This window comes from Poecile atricapillus, chromosome 1, assembly GCF_030490865.1.
Source record: "Poecile atricapillus isolate bPoeAtr1 chromosome 1, bPoeAtr1.hap1, whole genome shotgun sequence".
Lineage (NCBI taxonomy): Eukaryota > Metazoa > Chordata > Aves > Passeriformes > Paridae > Poecile > Poecile atricapillus.
Genome location: NC_081249.1, coordinates 5,062,334 through 5,082,358, shown reverse-complemented (window position 1 = coordinate 5,082,358; position 20,025 = coordinate 5,062,334). Strand labels below are relative to the sequence as shown.

The 20,025-nt window shown below is 42.4% G+C and overlaps 1 protein-coding gene across 2 annotated transcripts; it reads right to left on the bottom strand.

Moving 5' to 3' along the window:
- Nucleotides 1-714: 714 nt before the first annotated feature.
- Nucleotides 715-19,470, bottom strand: UBASH3A (ubiquitin associated and SH3 domain containing A). 2 transcript variants are annotated; one of them, XM_058831470.1, is made up of 14 exons: nucleotides 19,340-19,470; nucleotides 15,984-16,037; nucleotides 13,808-13,994; nucleotides 12,380-12,578; nucleotides 11,525-11,694; nucleotides 10,487-10,695; nucleotides 9,545-9,671; nucleotides 7,345-7,444; nucleotides 6,264-6,386; nucleotides 5,396-5,488; nucleotides 4,251-4,395; nucleotides 2,214-2,320; nucleotides 1,617-1,723; nucleotides 715-927 (listed from the first exon to the last, which is right to left on the bottom strand). In XM_058831470.1, exons 1-14 carry the CDS (start codon nucleotides 19,450-19,452, stop codon nucleotides 790-792), a joined length of 1,872 nt encoding a protein of 623 aa, XP_058687453.1. In that variant the 5' UTR covers nucleotides 19,453-19,470; the 3' UTR covers nucleotides 715-789. The 2 variants fall into 2 exon arrangements, with proteins under 2 accessions (XP_058687453.1, XP_058687443.1); XM_058831460.1 differs by having other exon boundaries at nucleotides 7,345-7,454; nucleotides 9,546-9,671.
- Between the last annotated feature and the right edge of the window lie 555 nt (nucleotides 19,471-20,025).

Sequence of the window (20,025 nt, the reverse complement as noted above, 5' to 3'; positions counted from 1 at the left end):
AGCAAAGCTGTTGTGGGGCAAGTGCCACCTCTGGAAGGGTTCAGGGTTAAAGTTGCTCATATCAGTTTTGTCACCAGTACAGTAACACAGGGCATCTTTCTTTGTCCCAGAAACAACAATCAGTTGATTTCCCTTCAAAAAGGAATACTTTAGACCCTTTGGCAATATGCATTGCTGGAGAATTGCTGGATGAGAAGCTTGTGTGACAGAAAAGGGACTCCCTTCATAGAAGAGGTAAACACAGAGTCAGTGTGGTATTTGCTCTCGCAGAACTGATGGAGTGAACAGGAAACACAGTGGCTTTAGCAAGAGCTGGTCCCCTCTTTTGGTAGGAGTTGATTTTTTTTCAGTCCCAGTTTTTCTGTTGTCTGAAAATATCAAAGTGACTGAAGAAGAGAAAAAACAAAAAGGGAATTCTTGCTGGATGCAGTTTGGTCTTAAAAACATGACATTATTTAATTTCAGTGCCTCTTGGAGTGGAATATCAGGTAGTTATATCCCTATTTATTAAACATTTGTACACTCAGGGAAAGTTAAAAGGTACTTTCCTCACTACCACCAGAAGTGTTATTTCTCACTTGAATGCTGTTTCATGAGTTCATTCTTCGCAGTCACCAAAATAAAAACAAAATCCAGGCACCAAACTCGGGAAGTGTTTTTCTGTGCTTTGACAACTCAGAGAGGGCATTTCCCACCCTCTGTGTGTTTTCTGGATGAATCATTGCACTGTGATGAACCATAACCTGCCTTCGGCTCCTTTTTGACAACTGCAAAGGCAGTGATGACCTTTTAATCTTCCATGATAGTATTTCTCCAGTTAAATGCTGCGTTTGCTCCATGAGTTAATGTCTTCACTGGTGGGTTGGCCATCTTCCATTTGTTCTCCTCTCTCTGTTCTTCACAGAAACACATGCCCAGGGAAGGGATCTGGGAAGGAAGTTACCAGCAGGGTCATTGCTTTGACATGAACGGATGCTTTGCTACAGAAAAGAGCAGCCCCTGATATTCTGTCACTGCTGAAGTCAACAAAAACCAGGCTGGAAGCCCGAGAGGTGAAAGCTGAACTTGTGTTATCACTCCACATTCATACCTGGTCAACCTGTTCCTGTGCCTCACCCTCCCCCACAGTAAAGAATTTCTTCCTGGTATCCACTCTAAGCCTACTCTCTGTCAGTTTGAAGCCATTTCCCCCTGTCCTGTAACTCCAGGCTCTTGTAAAGTTTATCTCCATCTTTCTTATAGGCTCCCTTTTAAATTAGGCTGCAATTAGGTCACCCCAAAGCCTTCTTTTTCCACTTTAAAAGGAAAGAGACCAGTTCCAAGTGGAGAGGTTTCAAAATGTGCCTCTTGTCTGTAGGTGTTATGTGGTATTGACTTTCCACATGAAAATCTTCTCCAAAGACTCAGCTGCCAGTCACATTCAAAGCTCCCAGAATAAAATCCTTCTCTTTACCTCCAGTGCTTTGCTAAAAGTGCGTGAGATTGCCTTTGGAACGAGAGAGCTGATGTCACTGGTGTTGGCATGCTGTTACACACCTCTTGCTGCATAAGCAGTCTCCTTATTAAAACATAGTGAGACAACCCAAAGGCTTCCTGATGAAACAAAATCCTCTTACCTTCCTCACCATCTGGGCAAAGTCTCTGCTGTCTCTGCTGGGGAGCCCTGTGAGCGCTCGGGTGAGAGATGCCAAGGAGGAGCCCTGGCCCACAATGAGGATGACACCTGGCACAGCAGGAAAAGCAAAGAACTGTGGTAAAGGAGCTGCAGCACTGCCACGTTCCCTGTCAGCAGATGGGGATGAGGTGGCTTTGGGGATGTTCACCTTTGCAGACCTTTTCGATAATGTGGCAGAGCATATTGTGATGGGCAGAAAATACCTGGTGTGTTGAGCGTGCCAACTACTGACAGAAGGCATTTACAAGGAGAGCTTTCCAGAAAAGTGTATTATCTTTTGCTGAGATAGAAAGACCAAGAAAAGCATATACTTCTGCAATTTAGTACTCTACCATCTCAGTTTTATTGTACTTTGTTCATTTTTATCTCATAAATTGCATGTATGTTACTTCAGTGTAGCCCAGGACAAGCACTGAGTCTACCTTGAGCTCTTTGCAATGCCAACAGCTCACGTTAAATGTGTTTCTGTTGGCAAATCTCTGCCAGCTCCTGTTACTGCAAGTGTCTGACAGAATATTCAAAGACCTGAAAACTCTACCTTTGCTGGGGCAGTCACTGATGATCTGTTTTATAACTGCAGAGCTTCTGCTGACATAGTCTTCATAACTTTCTGATGGCACCAGAGAAGAGAGTGGGAAGTTACCCCTGACAATAAAATTACAGATATATGTTAATCTAGATGAACACACTCTTAGCAGCATTGAATGACTACACCAGAGAAAAGGCACTTAGTTAAAAGGTTTATCCACTGACTTGGCTGACACATTGTTACCTCTGCTTGTCTGAAGCATTAGCTTCTCTCTGAGTAATTTCCATTAAATCTCACAGCTAAGTCTCCTCATAGCTCATAAAGCACCAGATGGAGGGAAAACCAGGCTTCAATAAAACTTGTAGTTTACAGTGGAGATTATTTAAAGCAGGATTTATGCCTAAGAAAAGCTTTGAGCAATTCTGCCAGCAAGGACCACTGCCCAGACATGGGCTACAGAGCTGTCTGGGTTTTCCAGTCCTGAGTTCAAACAAAGGAGAGACACTCATGATGTGAATGGTTGCAAGATTTGGTACCTCAGCATTAATCTTCTCAAAAAACCCAGTTAATAAAAATCTAAAATAAAAATCTCTGAATGAGGCTTATCTGCACTGCTGGTCAAATGGATAGTAAAGACTTCCACTGCTGGAGTTAAAAAAAGGTGTTTCCAGGGGCAATAATCACAATGCATCATTCCAAAGTATCTGAGCACTCATGCTGAGACCAGGAATTCTTTCTTTTATATACCAGTGCTTTTCAGGCACCCCTAAAAAATAAGAGCCTGATTTTCACCCTGCTGTGAATCAGGGCAGTGTCAGAGGTCTGGGGGGGCTTGGGTGATGGACAACATTTGCAGTGGTTGAATATGGTAAAACCAGACCCTGCTGTCCAACGAGCTCAGCTGGAGACAATGAATGGACAATGAATTTTGTTGTGCTGATGCTTAATATTACATCTGGTTTTTACTGATACCCTTTGCTGGTGATTCTTCAAGTGATTCTCAAACACTCATTTATAACACCTGGCACCCAAGGATTTTTTTAACCCTGCATATGATGGGAAGAAACTGGCATTCTATATGCAAGTTTATAGTTCATCCACCCTGTTTTTGCCTGGATCTGAGTGGGCTGTGAGGGGCCTAAACACTGCAGTTAACATTGCCCTAGAGATTCCCCTCTGAACCTCCCACTGTGGTGTATTTGCAGAGTTTCTTTTGAGGCAAGTGATTTTGTACCAAAAAAACCCTAGAGAATACAGTCTGCTAGTGAAAAACACACCAGAAAGACCTGTGCTCCAAAAAAAAGAAGGATTTTTGAGTCTTTATGCAGTCTCTAACAAAGATACATCCTTGGCTGTAAGGAATGCATTAAGACATGAGATGTTTCCTTTCCCCCTTTCTTGAATAGATGGGAAATCCCAGAGACAGCTGAGTAATTTCCTGGATCTGGCTGTGCACTGCAAACAGCGAGCAGCCTGGTTTGTGAACGAGATGAGGAGCTAGATTGAATTGGAGGTTTATCATTTCCTGCCGGGCTGTGGTTTGCAAGTGCTCAGAAAAGGCATCGACCCTCACCCCACCAAGTTATGAGGGCTCCAAAAAGCCCTTGCTGAGCACAGTATGAATCTTTGAGCAACTTCAAACAGTGCCAGAAGCATCAATTAAAGTGAAAGGCTCTTATCTTGCCTGTCCCCAAAACCTCTTGCTGCTGCTCTGCCAAGGGCTGACTGACCTTACATAACGTCACATTTCTTTGTCACTGGAAATCAGGTTATTCTTCCCATTTCTAAAGTGTTTTGCACATGAACCAAAGGTAAAAGCAATGTCAAGGCAGCACCAGAGAAGGGCTGGTCCTATGTACAAAACCTTTGTGCTAGTGCACCCATGTGCTGGTGACAGCATATCTTATTTTTGTATCCTATTTTGATCTGAATTCGATCTGAATCACCCAATCTTTGCAGTGTTTGTAATGATTTATGACACATAAAAGGACAAGATATCTCAGGGAAAAAAGCCACAGCTTCATCAGCCAGACACAGAGCAGTTACCTGTAACTTGTGTCTATGTCATAAGATGCCTCCACCAGTTCTGCCACAGTCATGAAGTTAGGGATTGCTCTGCTTGCTTCCCACTTGGTCCATTCAAACAGTCCTGGTTCCACCCTGATTTTGACTTTTTGATTTAATTTAAGCCCTGTAAGAACAAGAACTATATCTTACAAAAAAGGTACACTCAAAGTGCTATATTCAGTCTTTACAGTCTGCCTTGTTTGCTGTTGTACTTTCATTAATGAAAACAAATTACTTATTATCAACCAATTGATTAAAGGAAACCATCATTATATTCTTATCTAAATAACATAAAGGGACTACAAATTATTATCATCATTATCATAATCATGATTTTTGAAGCTCTCCTGTGATGCTCTGTTAGAAGGAAAAAACTCAGTTTTGCAATGTTGCAATCTGAATAAACTTCAGAAAGGAAACGTTTTTACCATTTTTTTATAACATTTTGCTCAGTGTTCCTCAGTGGGGCAGCAAATTGTCCAAATTGTCCAGTTCTAGAAATGGAATTGTCTTGTCAAAAGAAATGTTACTTTTTAAGTATTCTCAAGAGGGGTTACTAAGGAGCAATGAATGTATTCTGATGTAAACATGGTATTGAGCTGTGAACTTGTTGAAAGGAACAGGAGATGAAAAAAGAAGAGAGGGAGAGGAAAGGAAGGGAAAGATGTTCTGCAATATGAAGGATTAAAAAATAGTTTGGCTTGCAAAAGAAAGCATGGAAGCATCTGATTGACATTCAGATCCTTCAGAGCTCTGGAAACCTCTGATATTTGGGTCAAAATATTTTCTGGAAGAGGTGGCAGTGGTGATTTGATGAAAAGCTACTAATGTTGAATTCAAGCAGATAAGAAACAACTCTGTTTCATATAAAATTCTATTCTGTTCTAACTAGGAAGGACCAGAGTTATTGTGATACATCCCACAGAACATGCACACACCAGCAGGTTTGTTTGCTGCCTGCATTACCACCTAGTCACAACCACCTCGCCTTCCCTGCCTAAAGAAAACCACAAATAACCACAGAGTCGTACATCTTCCTAATTGCTCATGTCAGAGACTTCACAGAAGTTTGGTGAAGATGTTTCCAGTGTGGCAGAAGCACCTGGCAGGTTTTGCTGCCTTACCCTGCAGTATGTGCTGAGCTGTCTGCACGCAGCACAGGGCGGGGGATGAGTACACGTAGCTGACTGTCACCTCCTGGTCCAGCAGAGCTTCCCCTGGATGGCAACAGCAAAGTGTGACAGATGAGAAATGACTACAAACCACTTTCTGCAAAAAAACAGCTCAGAGCTTTGCAATTTCATCAACACAGGATACATTGACAGTCCCTTTCTATTCATTTTTTATCCCACTATCTGCTGATTGAGCTCATTAGAAAGCTCATTCTGGTGGAAACATCAATTCTAAAATGAGTGTTGGAAAGATAATTACAGAAGATTCACCCCAAACCTGCAAACAGCAGTTAGGCATTTGGCTATCTCCATATATCTGAGCCATAAGAGACAAACATTTGCAGCAGACCAGCACTGTCACAGTCATGCATCTCGCTCAGGGAGCACAAACAATTCCAACTGGTGAGTGAATCGAGTCACCCACACCACCCATCCTCCTCCTGCAGGGAGGTGACCACTCTGCTGACCATGGAGCTGCTTCCTCTGGCCAGCCCCTTCACTCCTCACTGCCCACTCAGGGACAGCTGCATAAGACATTAATCCCTTGCAGACAAGCAGCAGAGCACAGGTAGTGTTCTGGCTTCTTCCTTCTGATTTTCTCTGCCAGGAGTTGGCAGAGGGGGGTCTCAAAGACAAATAACCAGCTGTGTTTTCTCTATTTTACAATTTAAGATCTTGTAGCTGTTGCCCACAGAGAATTGTGGCCACAGTGAGTGCTGATAGGAAATTGTTCTGCTGCAAAGCCAGCATGAGCTTTGGCAGGTGATGACAGCCTGCTTCCCAAACCCTTCCATTTGCAGGAGGATAATATCCAGCTTACCTATAAGCCTTGACTGGAAAATACCACAGCAAGATAATGGAGGATCACATTCAAACTGCTTCATGCTGTCTTTCTGCCTCGGCAGGGAGGAGGGGAAGTTCAGATCTGCTCTGTAGTATTTCACTGAAACAAGGCAGGACATTTTGCTGTGGCACAAGGGAGGCAGCAGCTGTGTTATGTTTGTTTTACAGTCAGTGTCTCACTGATGAAAACCAGACGGTGCTGTTACCTTAAGGGGTCATGTTTTAAGGTTACAATACTGGCTTGGGAAATCATCTGTCCTGACAGAATAGTTCCCTCATCTTCAAGCTCAGAAGGAGCAAATGGGGAGGAGGAGAGAAAGAACAGGAAATCAGGAGAATTTGGCTTTGTGGGACTCAAGAGAAACGAAAATTGATTCCCTATCTATATTCTTTTACAGTTGCCAAAATGACCAAAAAAACCCATTTCCAGTGAATCAAAATGAAACCAATGCATGGATCATGCAGCAATAAGGTACCTCTCTCCTTATCTGGTGTGAATTCCTTGCACTAAATAAAGGGACTCTCCAGCATAGCAAGGGAGACTTTCAGCATAAAGCTCTCACTTGTGAATTTGTGAATTTCTTGTTCCCCTCCTTCCTCCTGACACACACATTTCCCTGTTTTGGGTCAGTTTTCTTCACCTGAAAACACACCTTTTTTTTTGAGAGAGAGAGGAAATTAGGTCAGTGCTGACATTTTATTTCCACCACAGATTCCCCAGACTGCTGATGGAGTGTGACTGATCAAGAGCCTGTGATTCTGACTCAGGCACAGAAAGGTGGAGGGGTCTGACAGCCATCACCTCGCATAGTGAGAGGTGACGAGTGTGTTCCTGTGATTTGTTCACATACCAGTGAGACACAAGAGCTTGGTTTACCTGCAGAATTTAGTGAGCATAAACGTGAAGGACTTTAGGACATTGTAACCTGCTTATGTGCGGGTCAAAGCAGTGCCTGGCTTGCGCTGTTATCACTCCAAAGACTAAATCTCTTCTACCGTTACTGGGGTTGATTTGGTTTGGTCCTGGTTTTTGAAGATCCTCCCGTTACTTTACTCACCATCTGCAGTCAGGCACTGCTGAAGCCAAGATTTGCCAAAGACCTGATCCACTCTTTCCCCGTGGCTCATCACCAGCACCGCTCTCCGCAGGGCGGCGTTCTGAGACAGCAGGGAAAAGGGAGTTTCACAAGGATGTTATCTATAACCTGCAGGGAAAGTCTGGATTCCTGGAGAAGAGACACTGTAACAGACACCTGTCCTTAGGACAGTGATAAACCTGACTGGCTCTCCACTAAAGGCAGATGAAAGAGAATCATAAAATCATTAAGGATCACTTTGGGATTATTGAGTCCAACCTTTGGCTGATCAGCACGTTGTCAACTCAGCCACAGCACCGAGTGCCACATCCAGTTGTTTCTGGTACACTTCCAGGTTTGGTGACTCGACACCTCCCTGGGAAGTCTGTTCAATACTTGTCCATCCTTTCAGTGGAAAAATTCTTCCTGATATCCAGCCTGAGCCTCCCTTGGTGTGATTTAAGGCCACTTCCTCTTGTCCTGTTAAAGGTCACATCCCTGACCCTCATGGGCTGCAGGTTCTATTTCTGTTTTAGCACTAGTGAAAGACACTGCTGGTGACAGATCTTTTAATCTCAGTATGGATATAACTTTATATAACTTTAATTTATATCATATGGTTGATATAAACAAAAACCAGAAAACTAGCTAAGATCTGACTGGCAAAACCCTTTTCTACACCAGGACTAATGCAAAGATTTTCTTTCTTTTCCAAGTGAAAATACTACTTCTACATTTTCATAACAGTGTGGCCAAATCAACAGTGTACCCAGATCTCCTACAAGGCCACTGTTTTTCATTTAGACTGCATGGGATTACAAATAAGCTTGAAGTAATTTGGGGTTAGTATGCAATGCACATTAAATACAAATGAGAAGAAGATAAGGAGAAACAGGTCAAAGGTTTTAAAACTTTAAAACAGCATTACTGCTGCAGCACTGAGTGAAGTGCTCTGCATCTTCAGCAACAGAGAAGGGAACTCTTAAGAAGTGTTTTGAGGTTCATATTCATGCATTCTGTTAAATACTTGCACTTCTGCCATGAAACACCCATCAACTGCCACAAGATCAGAGTATAAACCCAAGGTCTTGTGGTCTTCCTCTTCTGCTTCAGGGGAGCACAGAGGCCAGGGAAAGTCTAGACTGGAGATGTGCCCATCTGCAAAACTTGTGTCTCAGGCCAAGCCTTGGCTCTGCCACAGATCTGACCTGGATAAGAGAGGCCAAGAGCCAGAGGAAGGATGTGTGACTTGTTCAGAAAGTTCTTACAGTCATATACATGGTGTCCTGGAGGTCCCAGGATGGAAGTTCCCTCAAGGTGCCCTCAGTTTCTCTGATGTTAGCACAAACCAGCCCAGGGTTATTGCCCAGCACAGCAAGAAGAAAGGCTGTGGGGGCCAGCAAGCTAAAGGGGTTTCTGAGGCATGTCTGTGCTGAAAGTGCATTTTGGCATCTCTGACAGAGCCAAAAAGGCAATGTTGGGACAAATGTGCTGTAGGAAAAAATCAGAGTCCTTATTTGTTTTGCTCTTCCTACCAGAAGACCAGTGGACACAGGAAAAATTGATACCTGTTGATTTTGAACCTGTGTGAAAAATGTGATCCTACCAGTGCTGTTAACCACTCCAGCTAGCTGTTCTGTGCAGTTATCTGCATGAGCTACATATCTGAAAATAAAGAAGAAAATGGAACATTTAAATGTGATCTGGAGCGGTGGAAACCTCCAAGACAACCTCCATAGAAAGTGGACATAAGATCAGCCATGAACAGTGAGCCTAATTCTGATTTAGTTCCACTGCCTGAAGCCATGTGGAAGTCAGGGCAGGCTGTGCCTGTGTCTCACCTGTCAGACTTGTCTCCATACCCACTGAGGCTGTGCTCAGAGAAACCTGAGCAAAGAACTCATGTGTTTTGCTATTATGACAGGAATAGGGAAAGATTAATGAAAGACAAGAGTGATATGCATCATATACATTACAAAAAAATCTGATATTATACAATACAGTATGAGCATGTATGTAAAGATAAACATACAACATAATAATTAAAATGGTATAAATGTACAACAAAACTATGAAAACATGAGGGAGGAAAATGAGAACACTAAATTTACTAAATGCCATTAATTAATTAGCATATCTGCCAAAGCATGTGGCAAAGATAAGAAATGGAAAAAACAATTACCTGAAGAGAAAGAACATTGGTTACACTCCTTGAGATGCTGAGATTATGGGCTTCCCCATTCAGCTTTAAATTGGGTTCCTTTCCAGCTTTGGTGAGGGGTCTCGAAGCTGTGTTAAAAACATATTCCCTGTAGAAAAAGCAGAAGCAGCACACACACACAAATATACAGGCACACACACAAATAGAAGAGACTTTTGAGTCATGATACTGTTTACAGGATCAGCAAGTCAGGATTTGTGTTCCATTCAATACTTTTTGCACACTTTCAATCTACCTCATCACTTTGCTGTTCATTTGGAATATGCCCCATAAAAATGAGGTTAAAATATTAGAAATTGATGGTGTATATTGAATGTAACCCTGCTAAAGTGGGACCTTCAAGCAGGAAATACTACCTAGTGGCCTCCTCCCTTTCTCTGAGACATCAAGAAGTGCACCAAAACTTCCCAGCTTAGAAAAATCAGCTCTAATCTACAAGTAGCATCAGCTGTGCTGCAGAATGTCAGCTGCAGAATGAAGTGCAGGAAGCCAGACAGGTGCCTTCTGATGCAGAGCACATCAACAAGATAAGGGTGGTGCCAAGGTGGTGGAGCAACCTTTGTGTGGTTTCGTTTCAAGCTAACTTTGCAAGCCCTTGAAATGAGAAAAGAAGAAGAGACCAGAGAGCCAGGCTGAAGGCTGAGCCTGCCCTGGCAGAATCTGCTCTTTCAAAATTCATTAGGGCATTCAGGTTCCTCAAGAGCGAACAGGGGTCATCTCTCGAGCACCTGGGCTTAGGAACTCTGTGTGTCTGCAGGTGCCTGTCCTGTCTCTTTTCTCTCAGAAGACATCCCAGCATCCCACCCAGACCTTCAGGATTCCCCCTCTGCCCCCAGCTCCCGGCAAGGGGGAGCTGCCACAGCTCCTGAGCAGGAAAGCAAGGCCCATGGAACACCAAGGTACCTGTGCTTGACCCAGGTGTCTGACTCGTGGGCTTTCTCGGTGTAGTTTTCTGGGAGGAAGCCCCTGCAGCCGGTGCGGTGCGAGGTGCCGATCACCCAGCCCTCGCTCACGTCGCTCTGCTGCCGTGGGTCCACGTAGATCAAATCCCCAGCGTTGATCAGGAGCTCGTCAATGTTCTGGGGCTTGTACTGGAAGAGGGCCCTCAGCCTCTGGGGGGACACACAGCAGGGTCAGGATGTTCCTGTGCTGCTCAGGGGATGGTTGTTTGCCTCTCCTGGACACAGAACCATTCTGTTTTCCACTCTGCAGCCTGCTCCTTAGCAGCATTTTGGCAGAGGAAAAGGACACTACCACACTTACAATATGTGTAAAAGCAGGCACTTGGTTTTCACAAAAATACTTTTTTCCCCTCTGTAACTGGTACAGATGTATTTGAAAGTGAACATAGATCCGACCTATTTTTGTGCTTGCTTGTAGCTCTCCTGAGTGTGACTAAAATCCAATATGAGACTTGAGACAAAGTGATTTACTGCTCTGAAAAAAAGCTGTTGAACAATCCATAATTAAAATTTGGAAATGAGAACTGAATGAACGTTGACTGGCTTCAACTAAGAGTTTGCTAAGCAGAAAATGAGCAGCGAGAACTGACCCCTGCTCACTGCTGCAGTTTTCATCATGGCAGGAACAATCAAGAAAACTAATTTTGTTGAAGGGAATTTTGCTGCAAAACTGTAAACTGAAAAATCCTAGAAAATATTGAAGGATCATGATTTCCTGTCTCTTGTTGTCTCATGTCATGGTAAGATTAATTTTTTTTCTGCTGGGGTTTGGAATTAGATTTTGAGACATGCAGGACAAGCAATCTACCAAAATAAAGGTATAATCTACTGATTTAGGAGAAAATGGTGCTGGAAACAACCCTGCACTTTGAAATACTGTGCTGAGCAGGCAGAGATTTTCTTAAGGATGGAAAAGGCAAAATGACTGTAGCAAAGAAAATTAAAGGCTCAGGAAATGAAATAAATCTGATTCCAGTACCTGGTAATGCACAAAACGCATGTCCCGTGAATAGAGAGCAGCCACCCACTGGCAAGGCTCCCCTGGGTTAATGCATTTGGCCAATTGTTCCAAAGTCTTCTGATGGTGAGGATAAAACCTGTGGGCCAAGGTAAGGTGGAACTGCTTCAAGGAGGGCTTCACGTGGCAGTCTAGGGATGAAACAATCACATCACAACACAGAAACAAAGGTTGTTTAAAGCTCCCCTTGTTTTATCCTACACAATTTGCATGATGCAGGAAATACCATAGTAACTAGTGGTAGAGTAGATCGACTGAGTAATGGTTTTGAAGGGTGTCATGGTTTTAATTAACACCAAAATTATTCACAAATGTGGACTGGGTTTGCTTCCTGGCTTCACCCCTGAGGAAATGAGGAAATGATCATGGTTTGATTCCTCTCCCAGCCTGAGATGTACTGAACGCGTTTCTCCCAGACAAAGCAGCGGTGGGGCTGTGCCCCTGCAGTCTCCACTGGTGATGCAGTTTTGGAAAAGGTTTTGGAAAAGGTATTAGGCATTATTCCTAGGGATGCAGCCAGGCCTTCAAGCTGGGCCACAGCACCATGAGGGTGGAGACGTGGGGAGTGTTGTGTCCCTGAGCAATCACCTGCCCAGTTGTACACAGGATCAATTCAGCTTCCAGGCAAAAAGTGCTGTGTCTTCAAAGACTAAAACACATTCCTCTAGCTACTCTGCTTGCAAATCTGTAGGAGAAAAGGCTGGCTGCTGGCAGGAGAACATCTGAGCTCCCCTGGAGACACAGGGAATGTTTTCAGTACTGTGGCTACGCATTTGTGCTACAACCCACCCCTTTTCCCTCTGGTGTTGGTCCTACCTGCCAGGGCTGAAGCCTCTGATGAGAACGCCACAGCAAACTCTTTGAGGACATTTGCCTGGATATCATCAATGAAGAAGCCAAGGTAGCTGGGAGATGCATGTAGTGTTAGGGAAATGGATGGTGGAAAGCTCTGGGAAAAGCTGTCACCAACTTGCTTTAAGATGTCATACAGTAATTCCACTTTCTGGTCTTCACACTGAAAGAAAACAGAGGAGCAGCCTTTAGCCAGCAGCTCGCAGCCAGTGTTGTAGCCTCTGTCATACAGCACTGCCAGAAAACTGTGGGGCTATAAACTTCCTGAGAAACACAAAATACCTAGGAATTTGCCTGAAATTCCTGGCATTAAACCCAGCAGTATTTTGCAGCTGGATCAGCACAGTCCTGGTTCTGTAACAGGAGATGGAGCCTTCAACCCAAGGTGTATCTAGCCTGGGTAGGAAAAAGCCAAAATATTTTACCATCTGTCAGGTGTGCAGTAACCAGTCTGAAATAAGACAGGGATCCTGATTTCCCTCTTTGATTTTAAGTAGGAATTTGTGTTATTGTTATCCTACAGTCCTTTCCTGAGATGTGCAAGGTGAGGGCTGCAATGCAGTCATCTCTTCCAGACAGGCCTTTAAACTTGATGCCTCCCAAGAGCATGGCATTCATAATTAATTAATGAATTTTGTTCTGTATAATTATGTTTAATGGTGACAGAGAACCACTCAGTATTTTGCAACAAAATACTCTTATTTTCACTGTCCCTGCTTTTTTGGCATGGTTGTGATGACCCACCCTTAGGGGGAAGGAAGCACTTAATGGTTTAATATAGAAGTATGATGAACAAAGTAATTTTTGTCCAGCTGCTCTAGCCCAAGCCTGTTTCAGCACATCCCAAATACAGCTGATGTCTGTGTGTTGCACCATCAACATGCTAAAACTGGATTCCAGGAGGCTCCAGAGTTTTTCCAGACCAGTCAAGTGCTGGACTTCACAAAAGATTTCACAGAATTTTCAGCTCAAATAAAAAGAGTAAAATGTGGGCCATGCCACCACAGCAGAGACCTGCTGATGGGGTTCTCTAGGAAGGCAGAGCTTTTCCTGAGATTCCCACAGGCTTGCACCAAAGCTGCCTGCATCCCATGATAACACTGTCCCTGCTGCACAGCTGGCTGATGGCTGGGAAGGTTTATCATCCTAAATCCATGCAGCATGGAAGCCTGACAGCAGCTGGACCGCACAGGGCTGCTCTAGATGGATCAGCTACCCCGAAACACCCCCCTCAAACATTAACTGCCATCACTCAGACATTAATCAGCGTGCCTGGACCTGGGTCGTGTCATTTGACCACCAGCAAGTTCTGGTGTCAGACAACAGCAGATGGCCCAGTTTCACCAGCTATCACCCAGCTGAAATGTGACCCTTGCACTCCCCTTGCCTCACCGTGAAGAAGTCACAGAGGGTGACGTGTGGGAAAACCTCGTGGGCTCTGTTCTTCCCGCACTGGCGCTTGCTCTCCTGCCAGAAGTCCTGCAGGCGGCTGTGCAGGCGGCCCGTGGGACACAAGTAAAGGGCGTATTCCTGAGGGATTGGGTCATCCAGGGAAGGGTCATTGCAGTGGGAATGCAACCTGGAATCAAGAGCACAACACCGAGACTGAGTGTGTGCACCGCCGGCTCTTGCTTCGTGTGGCTGAAAGCCTCCACAGCAGAGATCAGATAAAGGAAATGCAATTTTATTATTTTCTTCCAAGTGAGAAGCTGAAATAAAAGCTCTTTTTCCTCTCTGAAGCATATATATATATATATATAATATATATATAAATATATATAAAAATGTAAGTATATGTACAAATAAAATATATATATTTATATATTTATATATATATAATATATACCCATAATATATACATAAAATAATGGAGAAATTATTTTTAAATTAAAAAGCTCTTTTTCCTCTCTGAAGCATATATATATATCTATAATATATATATATATAAATGTAAGTATATGTACAAATAATATATATATATTTATATATTTTTATAGATATATAATATATACCCATAATATATACATAAAATAATGGAGAAATTATTTTTAAATTAAAAAGCTCTTTTTCCTCTCTGAAGCATATATATATCTATAATATATATATGAATATATATAAAAATGTAAGTATATGTACAAATAAAATATATATATTTATATATTTTTATAGATATATAATACATACCCATAATATATACATAAAATAATGGAGAAATTATTTTTAAATTAAAAAGCTCTTTTTCCTCTCTGAAGCATATATATATATCTATAGTATATACATAAATATATATAAAAATCTAAGTATACATACAAATAAAAAATATATATTTATATATATTTTATATATATATAATATATACCCATAATATATACGTAAAATAATGGAGAAATTATTTTTCTGCTTATTTTTGGAGTACTTTACATTTCATTATGTGCCTTCACTTCTATCAGTATCTGAAAATGAGAGAAAACAAAAAATACCTTTTTAGGGTTTTGTTTTCCTCCCCCCCCTCCATTCCACTTTTTCATAACTGGAAACAAAGGACTGGAGGAGGAAAAAGGCAATGGGTGGAACATGTTGAAGAATGACATAATTGAAACTAGCTGAAATTGTAAAAAGCCCTCAAAAAGAGCCTTTTTATTCATCCCTAAGAAAAGCAAGCAAGACAAGTCAGAAGTGCACAAGGAAAGGTCAGAAGCTCAGATGCTGTGTGATGATGTTGTTCATCGTGTCTCTCACATGCTGTATGTTTGTCTTTGCAGCTGTTGGATTGGGAGTGGTTGTTGGGAAGTGTGGCAGCATCACTGAAAATTATTTGGAAAGAACAAGCCATTCTCAAATGCCTCTTCTGGATTTTCACAAAAGAAAAGAAAACAGAAGAAAAAAGCAACTGAACCAAGGAAAAAAAATTAAAAAACCAAAACAAAACCCAAAAGAAAGTGCAAGGAAAGACTGTATTTAATGTGAAGGTGAATTAAAACAACAAAAAATGATCAGTTACCAGTACATGAATGAGATATAAACACACTGTGAGACTCGTGATAGGGAGGAGAAAACTTCGTGGCATTCAAAACTGAGAAGTGATTTTAATTATTATTTATATTTATTTAATATTTATTATTATTATTATTTATATTTCACTATAATTTTTATTATTGTAATAATACCTCCCTCTGACCATTCAGCCTTTTACCTTTCTTTGTGGTGGGTCTTTCTGTTCCCCTTAAGCTGTTGTTTCTGCATGTGTTAAGTGCAGTCATGAGTTTACAAAAATTTTCCCTGTTTCTTTGTTCTTTTCTCTCAGGAGGCTTAGAGCTGAGGAGGATTTTCTGACCAGACCCATGAACTGACTAATCAGTAAAAGTAGCTGCAAGTTACCTTGTGTCCCAGAATAAGTACAAATATTTCACTCTCTGAGTGAAATAAATGGAAAAAAAATCTTAAATTCAGGTTTGTTTTCTTTTTTTAGGACAGCTAACTTCAAATTCAGTGACAGGATGAGAACATCAAAAAGGATTTTTAAGCAGGTTTAATGTGAAGGCACACCTTAGAAATCACAGGTACTTACCATTTTACTGCATCTTCTATTGTCTTTTGTCCAGTAGCAACCAAGGCTTTTTGCCTAGAAAAAGCACAAAATTGGATCTTCAGAATACCAGAAAGAAAGCTTTTATAAAGTAAAAGCATTTAGTTACTATGGTCATCAAGTCTATTTTCCAGCACAGGCAGGACCTTTAGCAAGAAGATTTTTCCTAGCAAGTGTTATTGGTCTTGAAACCTTCCAGATAACTTTTTCCTCACTGCAAGTCTTTAATTCCTGGAAGATTGGTAACCTGTCCTCCCCTTCCTTTGTGTTCTGGAGGTGTTTCCTTAATATGAATTTCCTTGGGGTTAGATGAACCATCCATCCAAGCACTTTAAGAACAAGTTTTTCTTGGTTCTTAGCAAAAAGGTTTTGATTCAAGATGCCAGGGCCAAGGCAAACATTAAAACTAAGCAAAACATGCTTATATTGGGGTTTGAAATCTGGATTGAGGATCCCTCACAGCCAGCAGAGAGCCAGATCTAATCCAGCAGCTCAGTCCAAGCTGAGGGACAAAATCTCTCATTTCTCTCTGTTAACGCAACTTCCACTCTCTGGGCTGGGATTTGATTCACATTTCCTTTTCTAACTAGAGCTTTCAAAAGGCCAGCCATGTGTTTCACATGAGCAAATCTTTGTGCCTAAATACTGGGTGATGGGGGAAGGATTCCAGTGTTCAAGCAGCAGCTGCACTCATGAAACCCATTCCCACCCCTGAAACGCACCTACAAACTTCTCAGAAGAAGGGAAAGCAGAGACAGAAGACACTGCAAAAAAACTACTGAATTTCTTGGCATCTGCTGATGTCTTTCCTTCTCTTTTGAGGCCACCTTTTGTGGCCACTGGCTCCTGAGGGCATTGAGTTGTGTTGTCTCCTTCCATTTTTGTTCTTCATCCATCCCTGTGGCACCCAAACATGTCAGCAGTGTGTGCATTGAGCTGCAGGACTCAGGCTCACCCTTGTGTTCCCTCCCAGTCTTCTGTCTTCTCTTCAGTGTAAAAACTACACTTAGGCTTGTTAATAACATTTATATCCAGCCATTGCTGGCTCTTCAGTGAGGCTCAGCAGGGATGAGGACAAGCATGACAAACTTTACCTTCTCTCTTCTCCATAAACTAAACCCTAAATCAACTCCCATGGCCGGATCAATGCCACGAGGTCTAAAGCCAGCCCGTGCCCTCTGTGACTGAACACTGCACATTTCCTTTCTGTGCCTCAGCTGAATCCTCCCTCTCCATCACACCAAACACAAACAACAGTGTTTGTGTCCCTCTCCTCACTCAGCCTTTCTTGCTGAGCCTTGTGGAAGCGTCAGTGGCAATGATGCCAGGGTTCATAACCACTCATTGCACCTCTGAGTGTTTCACCACTTCGTGCCACGCCTCTCCTCCCTGGGGCAAGCTCTGTGCAAACAGCTCTGGAGCTAAAACAGAGCTTGGCTTCAGCTTTTCTTTACCATGGGGCCTTCCAAATTAAATGCAATTAGACAAGTGAGACCTGAGGCCATGAACTGCCATCCTGCTCGGTCCCATCTCGTTGTTCTCTTCTGCTCCTCTCCATAGCCATCCCCACCTCCAGTCTCACCACAAATGTTGGCTGTAGGATGATTTCCAGCAAGGTTTATAGAGACCTTAACACTAGGGGTGCATCAGGCTGTGACTAATCCTCCACTTCCAAGATGAGAAGTGAAAACTAAAAAATAATGCAAAGAATAAGTTCTGCATGTACCAATTTCTCTCAGAAGAATAAACCAATGAGAATCTATAATGACAGTAGATTAAAAATAAATCTACAGTGATAATAACCTGGCTCTTCCCTAAAAGCTGCTGGCACAGTTTCTTGTGGAAATTTTTTGATCTTTGATCTTGACCCTCACATATTTGAGTTTTGTTCATTGGGGAAATGCTGCTTTGGCCTGTTGGTTATACATGATGGAAGATTTTGTAATACTTTCACCTCACCTCATATTTCTCAGGCCAGGACATCTCAAAAGAAATTTTTCACTACTTTCATTCATGGTTTAATTGAGGGACAACAGAGACAGCTAAAAGGTTTATTAAAAACACAATCAAAATTTTGAAGGTCTTAAGGTCAATGATAGGAAATAAATTTTTTTAGAATTTCTTTTTGATATTTTGTTACCTTACATCAATTTGCACAGTATTTCTGCTGCTGCTTTTCGATTTTGAACTGGGAAGCACAAAGTCATCTCAGTAACAGTAGAAAGTGTTTTGAAGAGGATTGGAAAAGCATCACATAAAGCAGAATAAAACTTGAAAAAGTAGCCATTACTTTGGGCTGACCCAACCTACAGTATTAACAGAGAAATCATGAGCCATGTTTTCAGCCCACAGCTAAAATCCCACTGTGCATCACTGGGAGAAGGGGACTCACAGTTCCCTTGTGAGCTGTGCCCATCGTGTCTGACATTGCTACCACAGCTGTTCCCAAAAAACAACACAGCACTTACAAATGGAACCCCTTCCACTCACTTAATTTTCTGTCAAAAGGTAGAGAGATATTGCTCTTCTTTCTAAAATATTTTTTTTATAAGGGGTTCTTTGATACTTAAATAATAAGATTCATTTTTTTTAATAGTTTGAACCAAAATGTCCCTACTTGCCGTCCAGAAATTGGAAAATCCTCCCCAAAACTTGCCTGTCCCACAGGAGAGATGTTTGGGGGAGGAATGATTGGCACTTTTCTTTTGCAGTAACTTGTTTACCTGTCACCAGTTATGCTCTCATCCACTGGAGTTTCCAAGAGTAGTGCCTCATTTTTTACTATGACATTTTCTAGGCAGGACATGATTTTTGGAATTCAAGATTCAAGACAGGAAGAAAAATTGAGATACTTATGGGGAATCCTAAGGGACAAAAAGTGTTTCCAGTGACACCATCCAGCAAGAGATTTTTGCCAGGCCTGAAAAAAGCCCCTTTGGTTAGAAATTACATCCATGTTTAATTCCCTTATAATGAAAGTAATAAGCAGAAAAGAAAATGAAAGATGATGCATCCCAAGAGCAAACTATGGTCAACTTCTCAACTCATGGAGAAGCCTCCCAAAGCTCGGGATGTGGAAGGGTGTGCATCTTTAGATTTACACAGTATTTTAAAATACTGGATATTGAGCAGGTTGGTTATGCTATGTGGGCAATACACACTGCTCTACAGGAAATTCAGAGCTAGACAGCTCTGATCCCTGCATGGAGACATCACCCCCAGGAGCAGCACCATCTCCTGATCAAAAAAACCAGGCTGCCTGTTTTGAGATTTCATGGCAAACACCTCACATCTTAAATAAATCTCGCTGTGCAAAGGCAGCCGAGCACACTACTCACGCGATATGAGCCGGGAATCCTTTGGCCAGGAGAGGCTCCAGGAGGGCAGAGGTGCTCCTGCCCCGGTGCTTGTTGGACACCTTTGCGTACAGCTGTGCCTCGGCCACTGCCATCTCCTCCGTGTCCTCCCCTCTCCGCGTGCTCAGCGCTGGCAGAAACCGGGAGGTGGGAGGAGGATGTGAAGGAGGGAGTCAGAAAATGAAACAGAGAGAGAGAAAGAGGCGGATAAAATAAAATAAAGAAACCTCACTCCCCCTGTGATCTTTTCTGACAAAAGGCTGACATCCTGTTTTCATAGAATCCACGCCTCTGAATTTTTGTCATAGGGTGGCTGAAAAAGCAAAAGCTTTTCCTATCTGCCCTGGCAGAACAAGATGAGGAGCCCAAAGGTAACCACCACAGTCAGAGAGGGCTGGCTGAAGGGGCTGAGGTGGAACCTTTTAGCTTTTCACTTTAAACTGTCTCCTGAAAGCCAAGAAATCCACCTGAGCTGCAACTGCACTGGGGGAAACAAGTGGGGCTGTCTTACAGCGTGTAGGAAATTAGTCTGGAGGCCAAAACTTTTCTTTTGGGCTCAGTTTCCAAGTCCTCCTGCCCATATCACGTGTGGCTCCTACTTTGGTCTTCTCATCCAAAGGCAATGAGCAACCAAACAGTGGAAGATTAAACCCAATGTCCCATCTAGA

Excerpts from the sequence above, each read along its gene's own strand:
- UBASH3A (XM_058831460.1), bottom strand. The coding sequence starts at position 19,452 with ATGGCAGTGGCCGAGGCACAGCTGTACGCAAAGGTGTCCAACAAGCAC. Across the intron at positions 9,672-10,486 it reads GACACCTGGGTCAAGCACAG|GGAATATGTTTTTAACACAG; the intron begins GTACCTTGGTGT and ends CTTTTTCTACAG. Across the intron at positions 1,724-2,213 it reads CAGTGACTGCCCCAGCAAAG|GTGTCATCCTCATTGTGGGC; the intron begins GTAGAGTTTTCA and ends CTGCTGTGCCAG.